This window comes from Varanus komodoensis, unplaced genomic scaffold, assembly GCF_004798865.1.
Source record: "Varanus komodoensis strain SLA01 unplaced genomic scaffold, ASM479886v1 scaffold8, whole genome shotgun sequence".
Taxonomy (NCBI): Eukaryota; Metazoa; Chordata; class Lepidosauria; order Squamata; family Varanidae; genus Varanus; species Varanus komodoensis.
In genome coordinates this window covers 37,939,336-37,962,759 of record NW_025336481.1, presented here as the reverse complement: position 1 = coordinate 37,962,759, position 23,424 = coordinate 37,939,336, and the positions used below count along the sequence as shown (strand labels likewise).

At 43.5% G+C, this 23,424-nt stretch overlaps 2 protein-coding genes across 4 annotated transcripts in view; one reads left to right on the top strand and one right to left on the bottom strand.

Moving 5' to 3' along the window:
- The window catches only part of CAGE1 (cancer antigen 1), a 36,987-nt gene extending 21,492 nt beyond the window's left edge, over positions 1-15,495 (bottom strand). For both annotated transcript variants that reach the window (XM_044455741.1, XM_044455742.1), the window contains exons 1-6: positions 15,403-15,495; positions 9,898-10,046; positions 7,084-7,180; positions 4,479-4,966; positions 2,584-2,778; positions 709-1,944 (exon numbers count right to left, since the gene is read on the bottom strand). In XM_044455741.1, coding sequence (XP_044311676.1) covers positions 709-1,944; positions 2,584-2,778; positions 4,479-4,966; positions 7,084-7,180; positions 9,898-9,999 — 2,118 coding nt within the window. In that variant the 5' untranslated portion in view covers positions 10,000-10,046; positions 15,403-15,495. The remainder of the gene's footprint in view (positions 1-708; positions 1,945-2,583; positions 2,779-4,478; positions 4,967-7,083; positions 7,181-9,897; positions 10,047-15,402) is intronic.
- A 706-nt stretch (positions 15,496-16,201) lies between these two features.
- Positions 16,202-23,424, top strand: part of RIOK1 (RIO kinase 1) — a 29,062-nt gene continuing 21,839 nt past the window's right edge. Inside the window, exons 1-4 of one of the 2 annotated variants that reach the window (XM_044455297.1) lie at positions 16,202-16,296; positions 18,525-18,649; positions 20,630-20,825; positions 22,456-22,546. In XM_044455297.1, coding sequence (XP_044311232.1) covers positions 18,579-18,649; positions 20,630-20,825; positions 22,456-22,546 — 358 coding nt within the window. In that variant the 5' untranslated portion in view covers positions 16,202-16,296; positions 18,525-18,578. Of the gene's footprint in view, positions 16,297-18,524; positions 18,650-20,629; positions 20,826-22,455; positions 22,547-23,424 lie in introns of those variants that run through there. The other variant, XM_044455298.1, reaches the window with a different exon arrangement.

Genomic DNA, 23,424 nt, shown 5'->3' with positions numbered 1-23,424 from the left:
TTCAGCTCCTCCTGCTGTAATCCAACTTTATGTCTGAGGAGCTGGATCATTTGATACTGCATCTGCTCCTAATAATGAAGATGGTATAACAACATCACCTTAGGTCTGTGGCATGGCTCTTGCATATAAAAGCTGATTGCAAACAGTCTTCATATCCACAGCCTTCTCTAAAGAAATGTTTTTAATTATTAAATGATTCACTTTTTCTGAGCTACCTAGAACTCTACAGATACCATGTGATGTTTTAAAATGAAAATCCTCTCTCCATCCCACCTCCACGAAGTATAATTCAGTATGGCCATTCTTATGTAGCTGTACTTCCAATGTGGCTATGTGTACTACTTTTCAGAGGACAGTCCTCTATTGGAAAGGCTGTCAGAGAGCTGTCATCTACATGAAGGGCTCCCTGGCTCAAGTCCAACTGAAAGATAACCTCAAGATGGGGAAGCAGGAGCTGCCCATCAACAGCTAACAATAGCAAATCATCTGGCCACAATCTTCCCTTCCACAGTGAAATGTCTTATTTTTCAAGTTACAGAACCTTTTTTTTTTTTGCATCTATACATGTAATGCATGCAAATTTGTGTCCTCTTTCCCCATTCTTTTGTGTGACACATATTTTCTTTTTTGAGGATGGGTAAGCGGACATGCAATGTACTTCTAATATGATGATAACAAAGGCAATAATTTCAGAATTCTCTTTGATACCTTCACCGTTTGTGATTCTCTGATTCTGTCAATCCAGTCACATTCTTCTTTCCACCAGGTAGGTTCCAGCATCAGAAAATGGTTTTGTTCTTTGTCTTTCGCTATCTGCTGCTGAAGCTCACTATTTTTTGTTTGAAATGCACAGACCTGCTTCTGCATATTCTCCATCTCAACTCGCTCATTCTCAAACTCTGTCTGCAAGGTTTTAATCTGAGCAACCAGCTGATTGTACCGACAGCTCAGCTCCTCCTTTTCTGCCTGCCTCTCACTCTTCTGCTTCTGAAATTCTGCCTGCAAGGACATCAAATGCTTCTCGGCAATATCCTTCTCTTGCCTCAGTTTGTGCAGAGCAGAGGTGGTACAGCTGACCTCATGTTCTAGTTGTTGTTGGACACAAGAAAGTTCTTTCATCTCCTGCTCTTTTTTGTGGAGAGCACAATTCAGTTCTGTGCACTGGTTCATATATTGGTTCTTTTGCTCCACCTCTGCCTGGTATTTGGCTTGAAGACTGCTATAATCAGCATGAAGCTTTTCCAACTGCAACATCAGAGTTACCTTCTCAGACTCTGAGTCCTGCAGAGGATCCTCTTTGTTAGCCAGCATGTCTTTCTTGCCCTTCAGCTGCCTCTCAGCCTCATTGTTTTCCTCTATGACCTGGTTCTTTGCTTCAGTGAGATTCATTATGATCCCCTTCAGCTCCTTGATGGTGTTGAGAAAATTGCAATTCTTGAGAAAGTCCACTTCTAGCTCTTTAATCTTCCTCCTCAAAGAAACATTATCATAGTAAAGGTCCATGATTTGGGTTTGCTGCATCTTTTGGTCCTGCTGTAGTCCCTGCAGTGCTTTGTTTAAATCCATAACCCCTTCCTGAAGCAGGGCTTTCTCTATTTCTTTCATCTTTTTCTCAAAAAATATATTGCCATACTGAAGATTCACAATGCGGGAAAGCTGCTTCTGGTGGTCTTCTTCTAAATCCTTAATAACCCTGTTGAAATCCATGTCACCTTCTTGAAGTAGCAGTTGCTTTGAGGTAAATTCTGCAGAGTTCCCATGGCACAGTTTATGTGACACTTCATAAGGTGTCAGGCTGCAGCTTTTTGTAGTATATGGTAGAATGATGCCTTTGTCCCCTGTGTCCCCTTGCCAGCATTCGTCTGCTGTCCAGAGCAACTTTGTGGAATGGATAGGCAATGATTTCTCCTCGGCATTATGATCCCCTTTCGACACAAGGGCAGCCTATGTTAAAATAAAAACTTGGATCACATATTAGAGAAAGTAAGAGAAATTCTCATGGACAGAAACCTGCTTTGTATCACAATCCAAAGCCTTCTGATTCAGAAGCATGCAAGCTTCTGGAACTTGGAGGCTTACATGCATTGGATGTAGGTAGCAAGGCATGGCAGTGGCAGTCTTGGCTTTTGCCAAGCCTCATACAGTGTATTTTGTCCAGATAGCTGTTTTCAGGCATCTAGGTGAGTTGCCGGGGAGAAGTAGGGAAACAGTGACTGGAATCAGCATAAGCCATCAAACTCAGTCTCCTCCTTCACTAGCTCATGACACATCTCCTTTCCACCTCTCCAAGTCCCAGTTGCATTCTTGGAGAGGCAGCAGGCATGGTGGTTCCCATGCCAGCTGCAAGGCAGGCAGGGGCTCAGGCTTCAGAGTCCCAGGTCCAAAGTCAGAAGGACTCACATCTTGGCCTCTGGACAATTCTGTGCCCCTTAAGACAACACCAGGAGGCTATAGGATTTTGCTGTAAGTGAGATTTAACCTGGCACCTTGTACATGCAAATAATATGCACCATGTTACAGTATTACACTAACTCTGCTTCCACTTGTTCTCATTTAAGAAATTTCACATATAAGACACCTTACACTTGGTGATGCAGATGTACATTCAGTCACTTTCTCTTTGTTGATGCAGTGTGCTAATGTACTCTTGAGGTGTTCTTTCAAGCATCTGTTTGACTGTATCAGAGTGCGAATATAATCCAGGTTTTCGTCCAAAGCATCTGGAAAAACTGTGAGACCAGCTTCTTTTGCTGATTCATTATGTTGTTCAGAGATCATCTGTCAAGATTATAGATTCAGACTTGGTTCACTCAACAGGAATCAAATTTTATGGGTACAAAACAGATCCTTATTAGAATTTAAGTAAAACAATTTATGGGCATCCTATATTTATCACTATGAAAGATTGTGAACAGTGTTTGGGGCATGAACATCCTGAGAACAGAAGTGGTGGAAAGTCCTGTTTAGTCATATTCTATTTCTTTAATAGTTGGCCAGATACTCATGAGAACACCTGAGAGCCATAGCATCCTCTCACTCATTCAGACCTGCCATGCTGCCTTTGATACTAGAGGTAACCTACAGTGCCTTGCAGAAGTACTGAGCCCAGGTTTGGCCGGGAAGCATACCTAAACAAAAAGTCATGAAGACCAAGGAGCCAAAAGCGCAAATCAAGTTTGAGTTATAAAAAATATCACAGCAAAATGTAGAAAAGTCAAGGGGGTGAATACTCATGCAAGGCCCTGTACAGCCATCGCGACTAGCCACTTTTGATTGCATTTATTTAATAGTCCTTTAAATCCTCTTGTTGACGATTCAAGATACCTACTTCTTCCCTCCAATTCTATTTCCAGTAGAGCAGAGGAAGTATTGGGAGAACATTTGGCATTGCTGGATGACAGAATCTTGGTGCCAACACAGCCACCATTTCCCTTTTAAAAATCACTAGATCATGAATGGTACAGCCCTTTGGACTAGATAATAGACAGGTTGGAAAAACCCTAATAAATAATAACTAAAACTAACATCCATGAACTGTACCCCTGCTTCTCGGAAGCTTAGAAACATGGAGCATCTGAGATTCCTACACCCTGCTGGGCTGAAACAGGCAGGGCAGGTGGAGTAGTGGAAATCATCCTTGCATCCACTTTCTCTGTTCTTTGTTTTCCATCTCTTCAGCAAGTGCACTTTGGGAGAGAGCGAAGGATACCGGAGGAAACTCAATATAAATTGTATACTGGTCAACCATCCCCACTCCCCAGAATACCCTCTTCTTCCTCTCTTCAAGGCTGCATTTCCAATCTCCAAGAGGCAGTCAGCATGGTATGGCTGCCCTCCATGGCAGCTCTGAGCAGATAGGGCAGGGTCTCTGAGGTCAGTATGCTGCCTCCAACATCAGAGGGGGGAATCCAAAATATCCTATGGTCCCTGGGACCACAGGGTCACTCTCTAAACTTGTTTGCTTTGGGGACTACTCTGCTTTGTGGACAATATATTTTCACAGCCACCATTTAGGAAACTGTTTGAAAAGACTTTGAATTATTCTGTCTACATTCTAATACAGGTATCCCAAAACATGGGGAATTGTGCTGCTAAGTTACACACAGGCTTTTAAAGGTTTGCATATGCTCTGCATCACTGAGATGTTTGTCATCAAGTTTCTATTAACAGTGCTTCCCTTTTCTTTCCTCATACCCATTAAATACTGTTGCAGTGGAGCACAGAAGAAGATTAGTTTTAATACAGTGTTCGTTTGCTCTGGGCAATACCTTCAGCATTTCCTTCTCTCCTGGTTTGTTCTTGTTAACAGTGACCACACAAACCTGCACTGTGGGCATAGTTTGAGAATCTGATCATATGTATGCTGGCTCAACAAGAGAAAGCCAAGAAAGACACCACCCTGTATTCATTTCTCCCAGCAGGAATAGTCTTCAGCACCTAACTTTCCATTTTAACTACAAAGCTACAAGCAAACTTACCATTGTGCCTTCATGGCGCAATGTTTTTTCAACTGCACTGGAGCCATCCCACTGAATGAGTAGATCTTTGCCAGCAGAACACTCATTTGTCTGGAATAAAGAGCCTGTGGGCTGAGTAAGAAAACTAGATACTTCTTTGATGGGGGATTCTTTCACAATGCAGTCCAGTAAGGGCTCCCCCATGATCAGAAATGGATCTTCCTGAACAGGCGCATCTGACCTTTTGACCACAAATTCCTTGGGAGGAGTTTCAACCTCAGTCAAGAGTTCACATGAATCTTTTGTATTAGAATCTTCTCCCATTCTGGAGCTTTCCTGCGGCTGTCCCAGCACTCTGCCCTGTTGTGCCAATTTCGCTTGAGATAATAATTCCTCATTATATTCCTTCCACCCAGTGCTGTTAGTGCTGAAGGATGGCTCTTCATTCATAGAGCACATTCTTAAAGTGTTCAGAGATGACATTAATGTCTCTGAAGCATCTTCAAAATCTGTGCATGTTCAGAAAGAATAACTGTCAAATGAATTCATTAGAAGTGACAGCACTTTTCAGGTCTGTAGGATTACTAGGCAGCTTCCTTCCTCTGTACAACTCTACCAGGAAGACTCTGGGGACTAGTGAAGGAAGCCACAGCTTGAAATCCTCAGTCCATCCTTGGCCCAAACTGTTCCTCAGTCACTCACTATTGATGGAGAAACTAGAGAACTTAGTTGGCAGTCCAATTAATTCCACTTTTTTTTTTTGTCTTGTCCTGCCATCTTTTTTCAAACTTGCTTTGTAGTGATTTTCATATACAGTGGTACCTTGGCTCACGAACACCTCAGTTCATGACCAAATCAGGTCATGAACAGAAATTTCATAAAAATTTTGTCACAGGTCACAAACTCTGCATTGGGTGACAATCATGAGCACGCCCACCTTCCCTGCGTGGGCGCGATTGCAGTCGTGCTGGAGGGGGGATGGCTGTGATTGCACCCATGTTCCTTGCCTTAGTGCACCTGCGCCCGTCCCCCCCAGCACGCCCACGATTGCGCCCGTCTCCCCCCACCCCCCTGCATGATTGCTGTGGGTGGACATGGCCTCGATCTTTGTTGTTCTTTGTCACTTTGCTTCAAACTTTTGTGAGTAAAAAAATTAGTTGCAGAACAGATTAACCTTATTTACATTGACCCTTATGGGGAAATTTGACTTGGCTCATGACCAATTTGAGTCACAACCAGAGTCCTGGAATGGATTAAGTTTATGAGCCAAGGTACCACTGTAATTTCTAACCCACTAACACAAATGCTACTCAGGAGGGCTAACAACAGTAAAATACAAGATTGATTAAACAAAATATATAGTCTAAACTTGAAATAAATCATAAATACATAAATACCATTAAGAAATAAATAATACCTACTAGTTAAAATATTTCAAGGCAAAAGTCCTGCCTGAGTAAATATGTCTTTTTCTGCTGGCAGAAGGATATTTGATTTATTTATTACATTTATATACCTCCCAATAGCTAACAATGCCAGAAATGCAGCTATCCTGGCCTCCTTTGGCAAGGAATTTAAAACACAGTTCGGCACAACCCTATACAATATGGCTAGTGATGGACTCTTGAACGTTTTCAGGGAGTCCCTTAAATTGAAAGCTTCCTTCTTCAGGCTTCTGCCTCCTGCTTCCTGTGCAGGAGAGATGCAACACTGCTGAATTGCCCCTTAGCTGGCCCCTATTTGGTCCATTCCCAGTCACTATGGAAAGAAACAGTTAATTGATAGTACTCTCTTTGGAGATGCTAAACAGAGTAATTCATGAGAGTTAAGTGGACAGTTCAAAGATCACTGCAGGGGATCAATGCTGCAAGAACTTCGGAAAAACATTATGATAGGATCATGACCATGTGAAGGACAACTGTCAATAAAGGGCTATATGAATCACCATGGTAGACATGAGTCAGAAGAGACCTCTTCTGAGAAAAAGACTGGGCTTCCAGACTCCCAGATAATGTTGGGACAACCTGGGCTCCAAAGAACCGCTTTGGCCCAATCCCAATCCCAATCCCTGCCTTGTTTCCCTATTGCCCTCCCTCTTCCACAGCTTGCCAGTTCTCACTCCAAGGGAATGGCTTGCTCAGGAAAGAAAAAGGTTCCAGTCATAGATCCTATGCAAGCAAGCCCAGCTGCAATTGCTGAACCAGGAAAAGGGATAGCTGACATCATGTATGTAAGCCCTTAGACTCCTGCTGAACTTTTCCTGGATTAACCATGTTTGGGTTGCCAACAAAAAGCATTCATAGATCACGAAAGGGGTACATCTGGCACACGTTGAATGTAGCCCTTGGAGGATTCCCATCTGGTGTGCAGGGCCTGTCTCTTTGACAAAGGATGAGAGAGAAAAGGACAGTTTTGCATAGTTTCAAGAGTCTTTGCATGACCAAGCCTTGCTTTTTAATTGGCATGCTCATAAACACTGCCACACATAACAGAACACACCCAAAGCTGATCAGATACCTGTTGTGCAATGTGGAGAGACAATTCTGGTTAATCATTCCAACCTTTTGGAAGAAACAAGAGTTCAAGCTCCTATTATTCTATTTCATATAGTCAAAAACACAGATACCATATATGAAATCTTCAGACAATGGCTCAGAAAGGTGACCTTCCTTGCATAGTGTGCTGTCAAGTTCAGTTTTCCTCTTTGAATCCTGCACTTCATCCTAAAATCAACACATGCATCGAAGAAGACTCCTTAATAATCAAATCCAGAAGGTAGCCATGTTAATCTGTTGCAGAAAAAGCAACCATGCCAAACTAAATCTGTTAGGCTTCAAAGTGTCACAGGTCTCTGCTAGTGACATTGGTACCTTTTGACATGCAGGTGTTCACAAGATAGTCCTTATAGCCATGCACACAAGTGGAATCCAAACTGCAGGCTGATCCATATCAACCAGTTCTGGCAGCTTTATCTCCACCAGAACTGTTGTCTTTTGTAAAGCTTCATGGCCCATTCAAGACCATGTGTCCCCAACTTTTGTGAGGATTGCAGCTCACTTTTGTGACAACTTTTGTGAGGATTGCAGATCAGAGAAAACTGGATGATAGTATGTAGTAATATGACATGGATCACATCAATATCCTTGCTAGTACACAGATTGCTGTGAGTCCTGAGTATACCACATGAATATGATAATCATTGTAACTTACTTTACAGTCAAAGTTGGTCCCAAAAGATCTATACCAGTTCCGACTTGTTTTCAGGATATGGTTTAAGGGTCTGGTTTTGAACTTATCTGAAAGAGCATCTTGCATATATTCTTCACTCCATGCATGAAACCTGATTGCGAAAGCCCCCTGCAGCATGCCGTTCAACACAGAACATTCTAAGACCACCAGTCCTCTCTGCAGTGGTGGTGGTGGTTCTTATAGGTCTCCCTGCCTACCTTCCTTCTCTGTTGGCAGCCGAAAACAATTTTATTTCAGAGAGCATTCAGCTGAATTGCCACTGTTTCAAATAAAGCACAGCTGAGTTTCAATTCCAGTACTGTTAATTATGGTTTTCAGGCATAATTCTATGCATGTTTAGACAGGAAAAGTCATACAACTGCCAGCTTTTCCCAGCCAGCAGGGGACTTTTTCTGTCTAAAAATTCACAGGATTTCTCCCTACAACAGGGGCCCCTGGACACATTTGGTAAATTGAGGAACTCTCCTTGCCAACACCACAAACTGGCTGCTGTCAGAAGGATGGAAAGCAACAAGTAATTTGTCCAACATGCTGGGTACAAGACAGCAGCAGGGTCTCATCCCCAATACAGTAAACGATTCCATTCAGATTGCACTCTTCCTCACCAATAGAAACTTACTTCACAGCAGTCCCTGCTTCCAGTAAGGAAATGTGTTCATTACTCTCATTTCTGCACAGGGGCTGACAATTTTTGAACCCTAACCCAAACCTTAAACTGAACCCTAACCTGAAATTCACAATATGCTCTCATGCATTTGGAAACTTTCACCAAACTGCACTCTTGGGTTTTTTCCTAGCCAGCCAGCTTTTTATTTTTCAGGGCTTAGAAATGCATAGAATAAACGCTTTCTAATCCTAACTTGAAGATGAACCCCAACCCTATTTTGGCAATGGACTTTCATGCATTTGGAAACTTTAACCAAACTCAGCACTCCTGTCTTTTTTCTAGCCAGCTTTTCTTCTCCATCATGCAAATTCCAGGGCTCAGAAATGCATATGGAATGGCCACTTCCCAATCCTAACCCTCACCTGAAGCTGAACCCTAACCCACATTCCCAATATGTTCCCATGCATTTGAAACGTACAGTGGTACCTTGGCTCACAAACCTAATCTGTTCCATAACTCTGGGTCATGAACCAAGTGAAATTTCCCCATAAGGTTCAATGTAAATAAGGTTAATCCGTTCTGTACCTATTTTTCTTTTTGTCAGAAAAATTTGAAGCAAAGTGACAAAGAATAACAAAGATCACGGCCATCTCCCCTCTTCCCAGCATGACCGCAGTCATGCCTGTGTTCCCTGCATGAGTCCGACCGTGGCCATAGACAGGTGCGGTCGTGGTCATGCTCGGGCAGGGAAGACAGGTGCAATCACGGCCATCTCCCCCACCCCCGAGCATGACTGTGATCGCACCCATGCAGGGAAGACAGGTGCGATCGCGATCGTCATCCGATGTGGAGTTCGCGACCTGAGACAAACATTTTCTGAAATTTCTGTTTGTGACCCGATTTGGTTGTGAACTGAGGAGTTCATGATCTGAGGTACAACTGTATCATCAAACTCAACACTCCTGGGTTTCTTCCTAAGTGACTTCCAGGGTCTTAGAAGTACATAGGGAGTGGCTACTTCCTCTCCCTAATCCTAGCCTCTCTGAAACTATGAAACACTGAGCCGGAGTGAAGGGAAAGAGGGAGTGGGGGAGGAATCTACCATGTCAGGATTAGACACCAAATCAGGAGGGAGGAGCGGTGCAGAATAATGTGGTGTTCCAAACAATCCTCTGCCAAAGATACTCCAAAGATACTCTTGCCTTGAAGGCAGGGGTTTTTTTGTTACATGCCTGGCCTGACTGGGAAGGGTCTAACAATTTCCTAATTAGTTTGGTTTCTACATTCTAATCTGCCACATTAGTTTTAGATGCTGGCTTTATATGATGCAAAGGCAGTTTGACTCTTTTCCAGCAATTGTTTGTAATGCAACCTGCTGTGTAGCCTCATGCCAGACTGGCTTGCTAGTAACTTTTTACATAATCAAAGCTAGTTGACAAATCAGTGGCTTGTGTGGGGTGGATTAAGAGGCAGGACTGCCCTGGCATTGTGTTGCAGGCACAATAGTAAGGCTTCTGCTTCAAGATGTGAATTCATTAAATGTCAGAAGAGAGTACCAATACTGACCACAAACTATGTACTTACCCAAAAGATCTCTGGAGCTATATTGCAGCTTTCTGTTTTCAGCAGGTCTTGATATTCCTCCTCCAGAGAAACATGTCTGATGGAAAGAGGTTCTTTGCTCATGATAGTTCACTCCCAGGTATGCAGATCCTCCTTTGTTGTGGCGATTCCTAAAGAAAAATGAAAAGGGTTACTTCAATACGTTACATATGGGCCCAGGATGATATATAACATTAAAACATCTGTGTAAAACAAAATGCTTGAAATAAAACATGCCTTAACAATTTACTACAACTGTTCCATCCCGTGCCCCAAAAATGCAAATGAATTGTTTTTCTTAGGTTAAAACTCAAAACAGTCTTTAATGTTTTAAGAGAATTGTCAGCATGCTTTTCAACAGGGCAGTAGGCATTTACAACAAGAGATTGTTCTTTATGTATAATTTCTTGTAGTGGACTTTTAGGCTTTCATTCCAGTAATTGCATATCCTCCTTTTTAAAATTTGCTGCTGCTGTTGTTTTTAAATGTTTGACAATACATGCATATAACATGACAATCAAACTCTGAAGTTGCAATCCTAGACCAACCTACAAGGGAATAGGGCAAAACAGAGAACAATTGTATGGCCCATGGACAGCATTTAGAAGCCCAGGGGATCAATCATTTTCCCAGCTCTGAGATCAAAAATCAGATCTGTCAACCAGTGTGGAAAGAACCATACAAGCCGTTTCTTCGAGGCTGTATGAACGACCATGAAAAAGGCACTTAGTGGCTGAGGTGGGAAAGGACCAGGAGGAGACCAGTGCCACCAAGGTGCAACATATCCTGGTGGTACATCAACCTCCTTCCCTCCCTCTCCAAAGTATCACAATTAGATGGTTGAAATTAGCCATCTGACTGTATTGCAGGGCAGGAAGAACACAGAGGTGACTTTCACATTCTTCCTGTGCTGCATAAACTTCCATAATTTTTTGAGTTTGCTGGGTTACAGGCATCCTCACTGAATTATACACAGCATGACTTAAGGCACAACGATATGCATGTTTAAACAGAAAAAAAGTCCTACAAATTCCCGCATTCCTCAGCCAACGCTGCTGAAAGTTGTAGGATTTCATTTTGTCTAAACATGCATAGAATTGTCCCCATATGGTGTGGTGGTTAAAGTGTCAACTGCGGACCTAGGAGATCTGAATTCTAATCCTCACTCAGCCATGAAGCTCACTAGGGGAGTGTGAGCCAGTCACTCATTCTCAGCCTAACCTAACTCACAGGGTTGTTGTGAGGTTAAAATGCAGTTATATAAATCACCTTGGGTTCCTCATGGGTGGGGGGGGGTGGAGGAGGAAGTGATATGAACACAATCTAATAATAACATTAATAATATACTAATCTATATCAGGCCATTGTTTCCTGTTGGATAGCTGGGGTTTCTAGCAAAAAAAAAGTGTCCATACCACCCAAATCTCTGTTACCAGCAATCTAATTCTACTGGCATCCCACTTCCATGGTCCCCTTTCCACATCCTACTGGCAAAACCAACACTCATTTGAGTGCAGATTGCAGACATGGTGTGTCCCGGTCATTAGCATTCCAAATACTATTGTTCATTGTGATTTAATTAATTTTAGACTAAAATGTCCACTACAACAAAAATTCCACAATCTGTGTTGCTGTGTTACCTTTATCCAACTAACCAAAAGATCACCAAAAAATAAATGTGCAAACTTTTGAGATTCAGGTAACTCTACTTCCCGTAAGATGTTATATATGGCAGTGTGGAGGAAGGAGAAAAAGGTGACTCCTTGGTGGTGCAGCAAATCCTCGTATTTTGGATGGTGTTCTTCACGTGTCACTGTACTGCCCTCACTTGCCCAAGTGTGGATAACACCCCTGCACTCTCCTTTGAAGTCAAGCCACGGCCAGTGCTAAATGGCTTGCTGGGGTTCAGGGGCTCCTGCAGTGACCCATGGGATACTTCAGGGGCAGGGGAAGGGAATAGGAGTGGGGGGAGGAGGAGGAGGCATACAACCCTTGCCATGCCTGATCGGTTAGGCACCAAGTTAAAATTCCCAAAGGATTCAATGAGTTGTGTGAACCCTGACATTGGCTGCCAAGTCCAGACTACTTGGAGGTGTTTGTGAGAGGAGGACTCTGCAAGGTTTCTGCTGACCCTGATAATATTAAGGAGTGTGTGGAGAAGTCACAGCCTCCATTTTGTGGAATATAAAGCTACTTGTGTCTTCCATCACAGCTGAAGCACTCTGATTCCTTTCGCCCATAGATCACAGAAAGAAATTAGGCAGCCTTTATATTAAGAAAACAGGAGGTAGTTTAAGGTATTGTTCTAGGAAATAAAATTCAACTGAAGCGGATCTGGTTAGCATTACCTAGTGGATGGGATGAAGCCTCCTAAATACATTTATTTATTTATTTATTTATTTAGCTAGCTTTTATAGACTGTCCCATCACTAGTGTCTCAGGACTGTGTACAACATTAAGAAAGGTCAGGCCAGATCAGACCAAAGGTCCATCTGGTCGAGGATTCTGTTCACACAGTGGCCCACTGGGCCCCCAGGAAATCCACAAGCAGGATGTGAATGCAACAGCAGCCTCGCACTCATTTCTGCCAGCAACTGGTGCCCACTAGCATACTGCCTCTGATCCTGGATAGCAGTATCATAAGTAACCACTGATAACTTTCTCCTCCATGAATTTGTCCAGTTCCATTAAAGCTATCCAAATGACTGGTTGTGAATCTACAGTTTAACTATGTGCTATGAGAAAAAGTACTTCCGTTTAGCTAACCTCGATTTCCCACAAAATTGCTTTACGGCATAATCATGTCCTCTAGTATTATGAGCAAAAGAGAAAGAGGGAGAGATAGCAGGGATGTCTCTCTAGCCACTTTTTCCACAATATGCATAATCTGTATGGCTCTGTTATGTCTCCCTGTATTTGCCTTTTTTCTAAGCTAAATAAAATGTTGTAACATTTCCTCATAGAGGAGTAGCTCCAGCCCCTTGCTCATGTTAGTTGTTCTTTTCTGTCCCTTTCCCAATTCTACAATATCCCTTTTCAGTGCATTGAACAGAACTGTATCCATTCTACAGTATGGCTACACAACTGATTTGTATTAGAGGAGTACAATCTTGGCAATTTTCTTTTCTGATTCAAGTCTACATTGCAGTTTGGACTTCCAAAGGCTTTTGACAAAATTCCTCACCAAGGACTCCCAAGCAAATGCAGCAGTCATGGAATAAGAGGTTCTTTTATGGATTAATAACTGGTTAAAGAATAGAAACCAGAGAGCATAAAGAAAAAGCAAATTCTCCCAGTGGAGGGATGTAAACAGTTGTGATCCTTTTCAGTCCGGCTTCAGACCCGGGTACAGTACTGAATCTGCCTTGGTCGCCCTGTACGACGACCTGTGCAGGGAGAAGGACAGGGGGAGTACATCCCTGTTGGTTCTTCTGGACCTCTCGGCGGCTTTCGATACCATCGACCATGGTATCCTTCTGGATAGACTTGCGGGATTGGGGGTTGGAGGCACTGCTTTGCAGTGGTTCCGCTCCTATCTCGACGGTCGATTCCAGAAGGTAGTGCTGGGGGACCATGTCTCTACGTCATGGCAGCTATGCCATGGGGTACCACAGGGCTCCATTCTATCCCCTCTGCTATTTAACATCTATATGAAACCGCTGGGAGAGGTCATCAGGGGGTGTGGGCTGCGGAATCATCAATACGCTGATGATACCCAGCTTTACCTCTCATTCTCCACTAATCCAGGTGAGGCAGTGGCTGTGCTGAACCGGTGCTTGGCCGAGGTAAGGGAATGGATGAGGGCCAATAAACTGAAACTCAACCCAGACAAGACGGAGGTCCTGTTGGTTGGCGGATCGGGTTTCGGAGAGGGTGGATTTGACCTGGTCCTGAATGGTGCAACACTCCCTCTTAGGGATAAGGTCCGCAGCTTAGGAGTACTCCTCGACCCGGAGCTTTCTTTGGAAGCTCAGGTGACAGTGGTAGCGAGGAACGCCTTCCTTCAGCTTCGGCTGATTAATCAGCTGCGCCCCTACCTGGAGTACGACTGCCTGGCGACGGTGACACACGCGCTGGTGACTTCCCGCCTAGACTTCTGTAACGCGCTTTACGTGGGGCTTCCCCTGAAGACAGTCCGAACACTTCAATTGGTGCAAAATAGAGCTGCCAGGTTGCTGACGGGGACGGGGCGTTATGCTCACATGACTCCAGTCCTCCATCAGCTTCACTGGCTTCCCATTGAAGCCCGGGCCCAATTCAAGGTGTTGATTATGACCTACAAAGCCCTAAACGGCTTGGGTCCTGGCTACCTGAACGAGCGCTTACGTCCGTATATGCCCGACCACCCTTTGAGGTCTGCGGGAGAGTCCCTTCTCCGGGAACCCTCCATGAAAGAAATTAGGAGAGTAAGTACCCGGAGGAGGGCTTTCTCTGCGGTGGCGCCCAACCTATGGAATTCACTCCCCAAAGAGGTCTGCCTGGCACCGTCGTTACTGGTTTTTCGGCGCCAGGTAAAGACCTTTTTATTTAAACATCATTTCAATTGTTAAAACATATGATCTGGCCAGGGCAACTTCTTCTTCCTTCTCTTTCTCCTCCTATATTTTTATTTTATACTGATAATTTTAATTTTGTATTTGTAAATCAATGTATTTTTTGTATTGTTATATTTAATGGTAATTTATTATGTACTATTGTATTTCAATGTATTTTATCATGTTGTAAGCCGCCCCGAGGTTTCGGCAAGGGGCGGCATAGAAATGTTATAATAATAATAATAATAATAATAAGGATCTATATTAGGACTAATACTTTTCAACTTACTCATAAATAATCTGAAATTAGGAGTAAACAGTGAAGTGGCTCGTTTTGCTGATGACATCAAAGTATTTAGAGTATGGTTAAAACAAAAAGGGGTTGGGTGGTGCTGCAAAGTCTCTCTTCTGACTGAAAGAATGGGCATCAGAATGGCAAATGCAGTTCAAGGTAAACAAGTGTAAAATAATGTCAAGGCCAGGCTAACTGGAGGTGAGTTATTGGGGGTGAAGTGTTTTCAAAAATATGGCATCTAGCCATTTTACAGCAACTCCCTACAGTGGAGGATGAGGATTTCACAGTCCCATAATTTGAGACTTCATTCTCTGATGACGAAAATCAGCCTACCCATCTGGAGGGCAACAAATAGAGGAAAACTGCTTCCGGGGAAGATAAATTAGCCCGAGAACTGTGACTGCCCCAAGGCCACCCAATGAGCTTCTTGGCCGAGTGGGACCTAAAACCTGCTTCTCCCAAGTCCCAATCTCACCATAATGCCATACTAGCTCTCCCCTTATACAGATACGCTTTATACTTTGCTTCAAGCTTTCGCATACGTGTAAATTGTAATCGGCTACATAGCAGTGAGGTGGAAAAGGACGATTTAATCATGGGGATTTTTTTTTTCAAGCCTTCTTTCATTGGAGACGGTTTGAATACCACAATGCTCACAGTTTCCTCGGTCCATTGAGATTGCCCGAGGTTCCCCTGAGAAGAGCCTGCCACTTAACTACCGCGATGTCTTCGCAAAGAGTTGTTGACCGCTTCTTGCCCGTGTAACGGTTGCAGAGGCCAGATCCGCGGTGACGTCACAAAGAATCGGAGCCTGCACGGCCAATCCGCTTGCCGAAAAGTGGCCGAGACCGCCACGGCAGGGCTGCTTTGAGAATAAACATTCTGTTCTCTCGCCCAGCGGCTGCGCTCAAGGCCACCCCGGGTGCATTTTCCACGTTTCCATAAATAAATGAAAGCACGATTCGTCGTAATGGGCAACTGCGCGGGAGAAAGATTCAGGGCGTCTATCTTAGCCTTCCTCAAGGCGGCGCCCTCAAGATAGGGTGACTACAACTCTCATCACCCTCAGTTCTTCCCAGGGCACTGAGGATGCTGGGGATTGTAGCACAACGTACCTAGAGAATAATGCTCTCACTAACTTGAAAAGTGTATTTCAGCCTTCCCTAACCTGGTGCCCTTCAGATGTGTTCGGCTACGATTCCCACAATCCCCCAGAAAGCAGGGATATTTGCTCAAAATGCAGAAGTGAAGCGTGCATTTCAGCGTAACTGCACTATTTCCAGCAGCAGCTTGCAGGCGTGCCCCAACCCACGCGTATACGTTCGCCGCACATGAGGCCCTACAATTCATGTCAGACTACAATTCCCAGAATTCTGCCATACGCTATCGGAAGCCGCTGTTAGAGAAACATATTTCCGGCGCTCCTTCATGACCCTTCCGGGGAGCCGTAGAACGTAATTGGCGACGCTTGTGCAGGAAGGAGCTTGATTTGCACCTCGTGGGTCGGAAGCGGTTCCTGCTTGGAGTGGTGCCCGCAGCCGTCTACCGCGGGTGGGTAAGCTGTGCCTCCGGGGTCCACAGAGCACGGCTGGGGAACAGGGTGCTCGCTCGGCCTTGTTGGAAGCGCTCGGGGTTTCTCTGTCAGTTGTCCTGCTTTTAGCCCGAGGCTGGGCTGGAGTGCCGCTTGCACTGCTGCCCGCTGTTTCAGATTGTCCCAGGGCGTTTGCTCACCTGGATTGGAAGGTGTTCAAAACTGCAGTTTTATTCTCGTAATATTAGGGCCCTAAGTCTATGTATGTTGGAACAGAAAGGAAGTTTTCCCACTCCCAGTATGTCCCGGCCGCTGGTGCTCCAAGGCTATATTAATGGCGGCTAGTCCTGATGGCGATATGCGGCTTCCAGGTTCAGTGGTAGTCTGCCTTTGTTCACAGTTGCTGGGGAGCAGGAGGGTGCTGTTGCATGCACGCCCTCTTTGTGGGTTACCCAAAAGCAGCTGGTTGGCCTCTGTGTGACCAGAGTGCTGGACTAGATGGGCCCTTTATCTGGTTTGGTGTTGCTTCCTCATATAGCAAGTAATAAAACCTGAGTTCGTGGAGAGTTGCTCCTGCTGGACAGAGTATACAGTATTGGGTTTGGTGGACCAAAAAACAAACACGGTGGGGAAATTTGAACTGGGATTTTGTCTGCTGCTCTCTTGGCAACTTGCACTGTGCAAGGTTTTATTGTAATCATGAAACACTCCTGTGCGCTGTGCAGCACCTCACACATAAGGGTGCAGCAGACTTGTATGCTGTGTTAAGTAGCCAGCCTCAGTGTTAAGTAAAATAGCAGTATGGTGCAGTAGGCTAAGTGCAATAAAGGCAATCTGGTTTCTGGTTCCCATCTGCTGGTGAAGCTTACTGGGTGATTTTGGGTCAGACCCTGACTTCAGCCTGACTAGTTTATAGGGCGAATGTGAGGATTAAATGCAGAGGAGCATGTAAGTTGTCTTGGGTTCCTTGCAAGAAGGAAAAAGACAGGGTATTCATGTAAACAAAATTTAAGTAAATAATCTGGAGTGGCTGTTGTTCTGTGGTTTTCTATCCTAAAATCACAAAGTTTATGGTTGTCCTCCTAATAAATCTCAGTGTTAGCAACTAGGGACGGCAGCGAATGAGGTGGCTAGATGGAGTCACTGAAGCAATCAGCATGAGCTTAAGTGGACTCCAGGAGATGGTGGAGGACAGGAAGGCCTGGAGGAATGTTTTATTTATTTATATTTATTTATATTGCGATTTATATCTTGCCTTTTTCCTACAAAGGGCTCAAGGCAGCTTACATCGTTCTCCTCCTCCATCTTATCCCCACAACAACAACCCTGTGAGGTGGGTTGGGCTGAGAGTCTGTAACTGGCCCAAAGTCACCCAGTTGGCTCCATGGCCGAGCGGGGACTCGAACCCAGATTGTCCGAGTCCCAGTCCCACGCTCTTAACCACTACACACGATGGGCCGGACACGACTTCACAACTAACAACAACAACAAATGTTTTAATGTTTAAAAATTCTCAATAGTTATTTGACCAGAGAAATCTTTTTAAACAGTAAGTTTGGAGCCAAGACAAATGTATTACTGTGGAATAATGACACTAATTGCAAAGGACTAATGATTTATGGTAATTTAAGCATTCACACATATATAAACAATTTCTGAACATTTGGTTTTCATCTTGGAATACACTGGGATTAGCCTACAGTTACAAAGTTTAAAAAATGAAATGAATGTAGAAATAAAATAAAGCAACAGCATCATTTAACATTCAAAACCCAATGTTAAAACATAATTGTAAAGTTATGTGGCATTCTCTGACATTTGACTGCTACTGTTTGGAATATATTTTATTAGTTCAGTAGCTTGCCAAGTCTACCAAGCTAATAAAATGTCTTAGATGGGTGAGATAACACACACCATGTTACCAGTTTGAAGATTCCCAAATCATGTGGGTGAAAAGTAAAAACATCTATAGGGAGCGCGTTTTTTTTGTTCTGCAAGCTTTGCTGTTTTTCTTTCAGACAGAATGCACTACATATTCCAAGGTGTTCAAATTGTAACACAGAGATTTTCAGTCAATATGTAATGGTCAAAACTGCATGGCAAGTAATATTAAGTAGTTTATGTACATATATAGCAATGCATCTGCATGGAACTTACAGTTGGTATTATTTTAATAAGTGTATATAGCCAGAAACTGTATGCTCATAATGTACCATATACCATCTTATAACATGTATACCAATTATAGGAATCGGAAAAGACAGCACATCTTGCCAGTACTAAAGAGCATCTAATTGCAGCCATGGATTACAGGGAGGAAATTATGAGTCAAATAGTACCAGGACAATTTGACGATGCAGAAGCTTCAGACAGGTAATCCAGAAATAAATGGCCTGGATGATTTTCAGATCATATGAAAAACAAAACCTCTTCCCCATCTATGCCCTGCCCCAACTCTTTCAGTTTTTAATTTGGATAACAATAGTAATTTTTCTAGATATGTTGGGGGAACAGGTATGGAGAAAAAGGGGTCGAATTACTGATGTAAAAAGAAGCAATATTTTCAGTGGTTTCTTGCTTTTCATTCTTATCCTAAATTGTTATGTGCTGAGAGCAGCCACCATTAGCAAGTTCAGTAGCTTGATTTCATCAATTTGTAGGTGTTGTACTGGCTTCAGGTACAGCCAATTTAACACAACTGTATCTGTTTGCAGAACTGAATGTATGATAATCAAGCAGGTTTGTAGTCCTGTTCCCAGTTCATCCTATTGGATTTCTTGTACATCCTTAAGGAGGGAAAGAAAATATCCCTTCATAAATCAGAGGTGGGTGACATGTGGGTTCTGTGTGCACCCCACAACTGTTTTTGCAGCTGTTGTTGCCCCCTGCTGGCCGGAGAACTTGCCAGTGCTGCAGCAAAAACACCATGCTTTCTCTTAAAAGAAGGTGTGTGGGGAAGCAGAATCCCACTCCTGGGATCCCCAGGAGTCAGGTTTTGCTTATGTACAAGCCATGCATTCCCTCCATGTCTTCTTTTAAAGGAGTCTCCTTCTGGGGAAGTTATGCAGTGGAATTTTGGCAGCAAAATCAGCAGCAATAGGCAGCAGCCCTTAACACATTTGTGGGGGTGGGGGCAGATCCACAGATCATTCCCACCCCACCATAAATACATTAGTTAATATTTTTTAGAACCCTATTGATGAAGCAAGTGTCCAAATTTTGGCCAGTCTTGGAACCTAACCAGAATGGTTGCCACCAGTAGTATTCCACACCAAAGGCAGATGGGGCACACCTTAGCCTGTGGTATTCTGCATAAAGTCCTCGCCTACAGCCTACAGTCCTCGCACTTGCTGTGAGTTGGAGAGACCCCTGCCATCCTTCTCTGGAAAAGGGCAGGGGATTTTCCCAGATGCTGTTCTAAGCCTTAAAGAGGCTTAAGGAGGAGTTAGTTATCAGAGCTAGCAAAGAGTGAATCCATGTTCCCAGATGCTATCTCAGTGTAATATATTTGGTTTCTAGGGAACCTGTGGCCCTCCAGCTGTTGTTGGTCTCTACTATCAGCCCTAGGTAGTATGGCCAGGGATAGTAGGTGTTGTAGTCTGGGAACAACTGGAAGACCACGAGTTCTTCATCACTGTAAATGCTGTGTGTGTTCCCCTGTCCAGAAACAGTATTAAAAATTTTCCAGATAGGTTTTTAAAAGATTTTTTCTTTTGACAGTTACCAAAAGTAAGCGGTCACACAAAGGAGTGGGGATATAGATTTTTCATTTTTGAAGTGCCTAGAAGCTGAGGGACATGTGGAAAGGTGGAAGGGATTGACACATTAGTCAGGGTGTGCTAAAAAGTTAAAGAATCACCCCCAAAAAAGTTTTGCCACCCTTTGTGTAATTCTTTGCAATTGACAGCTCACTGACTGACAGCTGTCAAGTATGCACCAAGTAACCAATATGTAGCCTTGTTTGGTCAGTTGTTTGTAGATGTTGTTCCTTCTCTTTGATAGCAAGCACTCATCATGACATTGCCCAGGCAAGGGCCCACATTCAGGTATCTGTAAGTATGCCTTTGAAGGAATAAGAAAAAATACAATTTCCATTAGGACATTTCTGCTACCATGGTAGACTGGCTGGCTGTTAACTGGCAGCAGCAAGGAGCTTTAAACATGGGAAAAGCAGCTAAGGAAATGGGGGAGAAAACCCCATGGTGAGCCCAATTGTTTATTGTGTATACCATGGGCTGTTTCATCAATAGTCCACACTACTTGGCTTATTCACAGGTTGGGTTGTTGTGTTATGCAAACTCGCCTTCCGTGATGAGTGCATTAAGATTTTATTAAAATGTGCTTTAAAAAAAGTGAACGTGTCCAGGTGATGAAAGCCGCTCTGGAGGAGAAGGTGGTTGTGCAAATGCAGCAGTCGCGCTTGCGGGAGGAAGCCGACTGGGATGAATTTGATGAGAGCAATGAGGAAGGAGATGATGATTGGGACTGGGATGATACCACAGGAAAGTTGACAAACCGAAATCCTGTCTCTGGAGGAAGAAGCCTGCAGGTATTTATTTTTGTATTTACTGGGCAGGGTTTTTTAATCCCTCAGCAAGTAGGCTCCTGGAGCAGCATAAAATCATAAAAGAGGGCAGTCCCTGCCTGGAGGCTCATGATCTAAAAGACATGACATACAGGGAAAGGAATTGGAAGGGAAGCAGGTTTGATGTATTTATTTAGTAATTGCATTTGTATTCCACACCATAACCCCAGGGTGCAATCCTATGCAAGTTTAAATAGGGAAAAAAAGGCTAAGGGTGCAATCATAAATTAATCTCAAGTTAAGGGTGCAATCCTATGCAAGTTTAAATAGAAAAAAGTTATGTTGTCCAGAGCATGCTGAGTGTTGTAACACTATTTTTCTGTCTAAAGTTTGATAGGATTGTTCCTTAAATCAGTTATGCATTTTATTGAGGGAATGTGTGCTTTGAGAACCCAGCACTGTAATTCTCACTCTTAAATGAGTTTTGCTACTAGCTACCCTGGTGGGGGATTTAATCTAATCCTTTAGCAATAATGTTGCAGGGAGGCAACCATAATGCACTAGTGGAGCTCATCTTTGAACAAAAAAGAATCCCACTTTGTTTCCAGCAACGGAAAAGAGCCGTGGCAGCTTAGAGAGTAAATTGGTTTATTGCACTATGAGCTTTCCTCACAGGAACACAGAGGATTCCTGAAAATGCAACATGTCAGTGGTTGTATTGATCCATGATACACAACTGTAGTTGAGTGCTGTGTGTATGAATGGAAAGGCACCTGCACAAAGTGTTGGGCTCAAGCTTCTCTTGTGCTTCTGTGGCCAGCGAGAGGGTTTTGCATTCATCTATTCCTGGCTTCCCACTCCATATGAAAAAGAAACCATGGCTTAAAATAAACTCTTGCTCAGCCTCTCACAGTCTGGCATTTTCTAGGTGGATTAAACTACAACTCAGCCAGTATGACCATGTAGATATTACACTATGCTCAACCTTAGCCAAAGCCCACTAAACAATCCAAAGCGTTAGTTAACTTTTTAAAGCAATCAGCTAGACTTTTATTTTGAAATATTTTTATCTTTCTGGGTTGCCCATAATGACCTTCTAGGAATCAGGCAAAGCAAAACTGAAACCTGATTTATTCTTCCCCCTGCCCATTCCTAAGAAGAGTTGTGCGGGAACCATGTGGGCTTTGCTTCATCTGCTTTCTGCTCAGGTGCAAGGCGGTAAAGCATAGTTAGGTGTTGTGTGGGCAACCTTCCCACCCTTTGAGTACTCTAGAGATCAGTCAGGGTATGTGTCTCACTTAATACCTTTACTTCCATCAGCTGTCTTTGGGACTCTGCATTGGCTGAAGCAGGCTGCATTTGTCTTTGAGCTGGGACATGTGCCTCACTTGAATTGAATGATCAGGAGTGTGGTGCAGCATTGCACCATTCTTCCCCGGCCAGTTTAAGCAGGGTTGAAGCTTACATCAGCCTTAGACTCAAGGTTCTAAGCCAGGTTTGCAGGAAGTAGCATGATGTGGGGAATATGCATGGTAAAGGCCGTGGGCAGAAGCACTTAATCCAGATGGTTCGACTGGTTTTTGGGTTGGGAGTATGATGTGTGCATTTAAAGGCTATATGGAAGTTCAGTTATATTACAGATCCTTTGTTTCAGGCAAACAAGCAGACTCCAAGTTGCAACTCAGCTAAACTTTCCACTCCTACAGATAAAGCCATAAGAAAGTTTGAACATAAAATCAATCTAGGTGAGTGTGGTATTTCTCAACTTTTTCTCTAAAGAATTGTCTATGGACTATCTTTAAGGGGTTGGAGTAGATGGATTTATACATGTCTTCCCTGTGCATCAGCGTCAATCCTGGGAGTAATTTACAAAATAAACCTGTGGCCTGCTCAGCTGCATCATGCGGAGTGATGCATCAACCGTATAAGATTTTTTCCCTCTTTTTCAGTCTCTTGCTTTCTATTTCCAAAAATACTTTTACTAAGTAGAGATGTACCACTTAAAAAATAATTCGGGGTGCAATGAAGAATGGAGCATGCAAGTGCCTTGCAAACCAGGCCAATCAGGAACTCTTCTCCAACCTTGTCTGTTTTTCCCCATGCCCTTCTGTTCCCTTAAAACTGGGGTTTGGGGTTCCCACCATTTGTATGCTGTAGCTGGGAAGAAGTAATTCAGACTCTGCAGCCTTCACCAGGCAGTATAAACCTGTTTTTTTCCTTTTGACTTTTTTTTTTAAAGCGTGTAGCCTAAATGAACAATTTGAAATGTATAGAACTGATCTTTGGGCTTTTCTGAATAGGCAGGCAAACCCCAGCTTGCAGAATAGAAGAAAGTAAGGAAAATGGGGGATGGAGAAGTTAGCTAACAGCATACAAATGTTTTATTCTTTAAACCAGACCTCTCTAACTTCAGTCTCCAACTCCTATGAGTTTCAGCCAGCAAGCCTAATGGTCAGGAATTCAAGAGTTCTAGTCCAAAATATGTGGACGGCACTAGGATTGAGGAAGACTCATCTAAACTCTGTTATAGAGATTTGTTTATGTGCCAGCCACTTGGATTATACACGAATTTTAAGATGTTCTGGTGATGTCTGAATTCCACAAGGGAAGCGTCCTGTCTTTT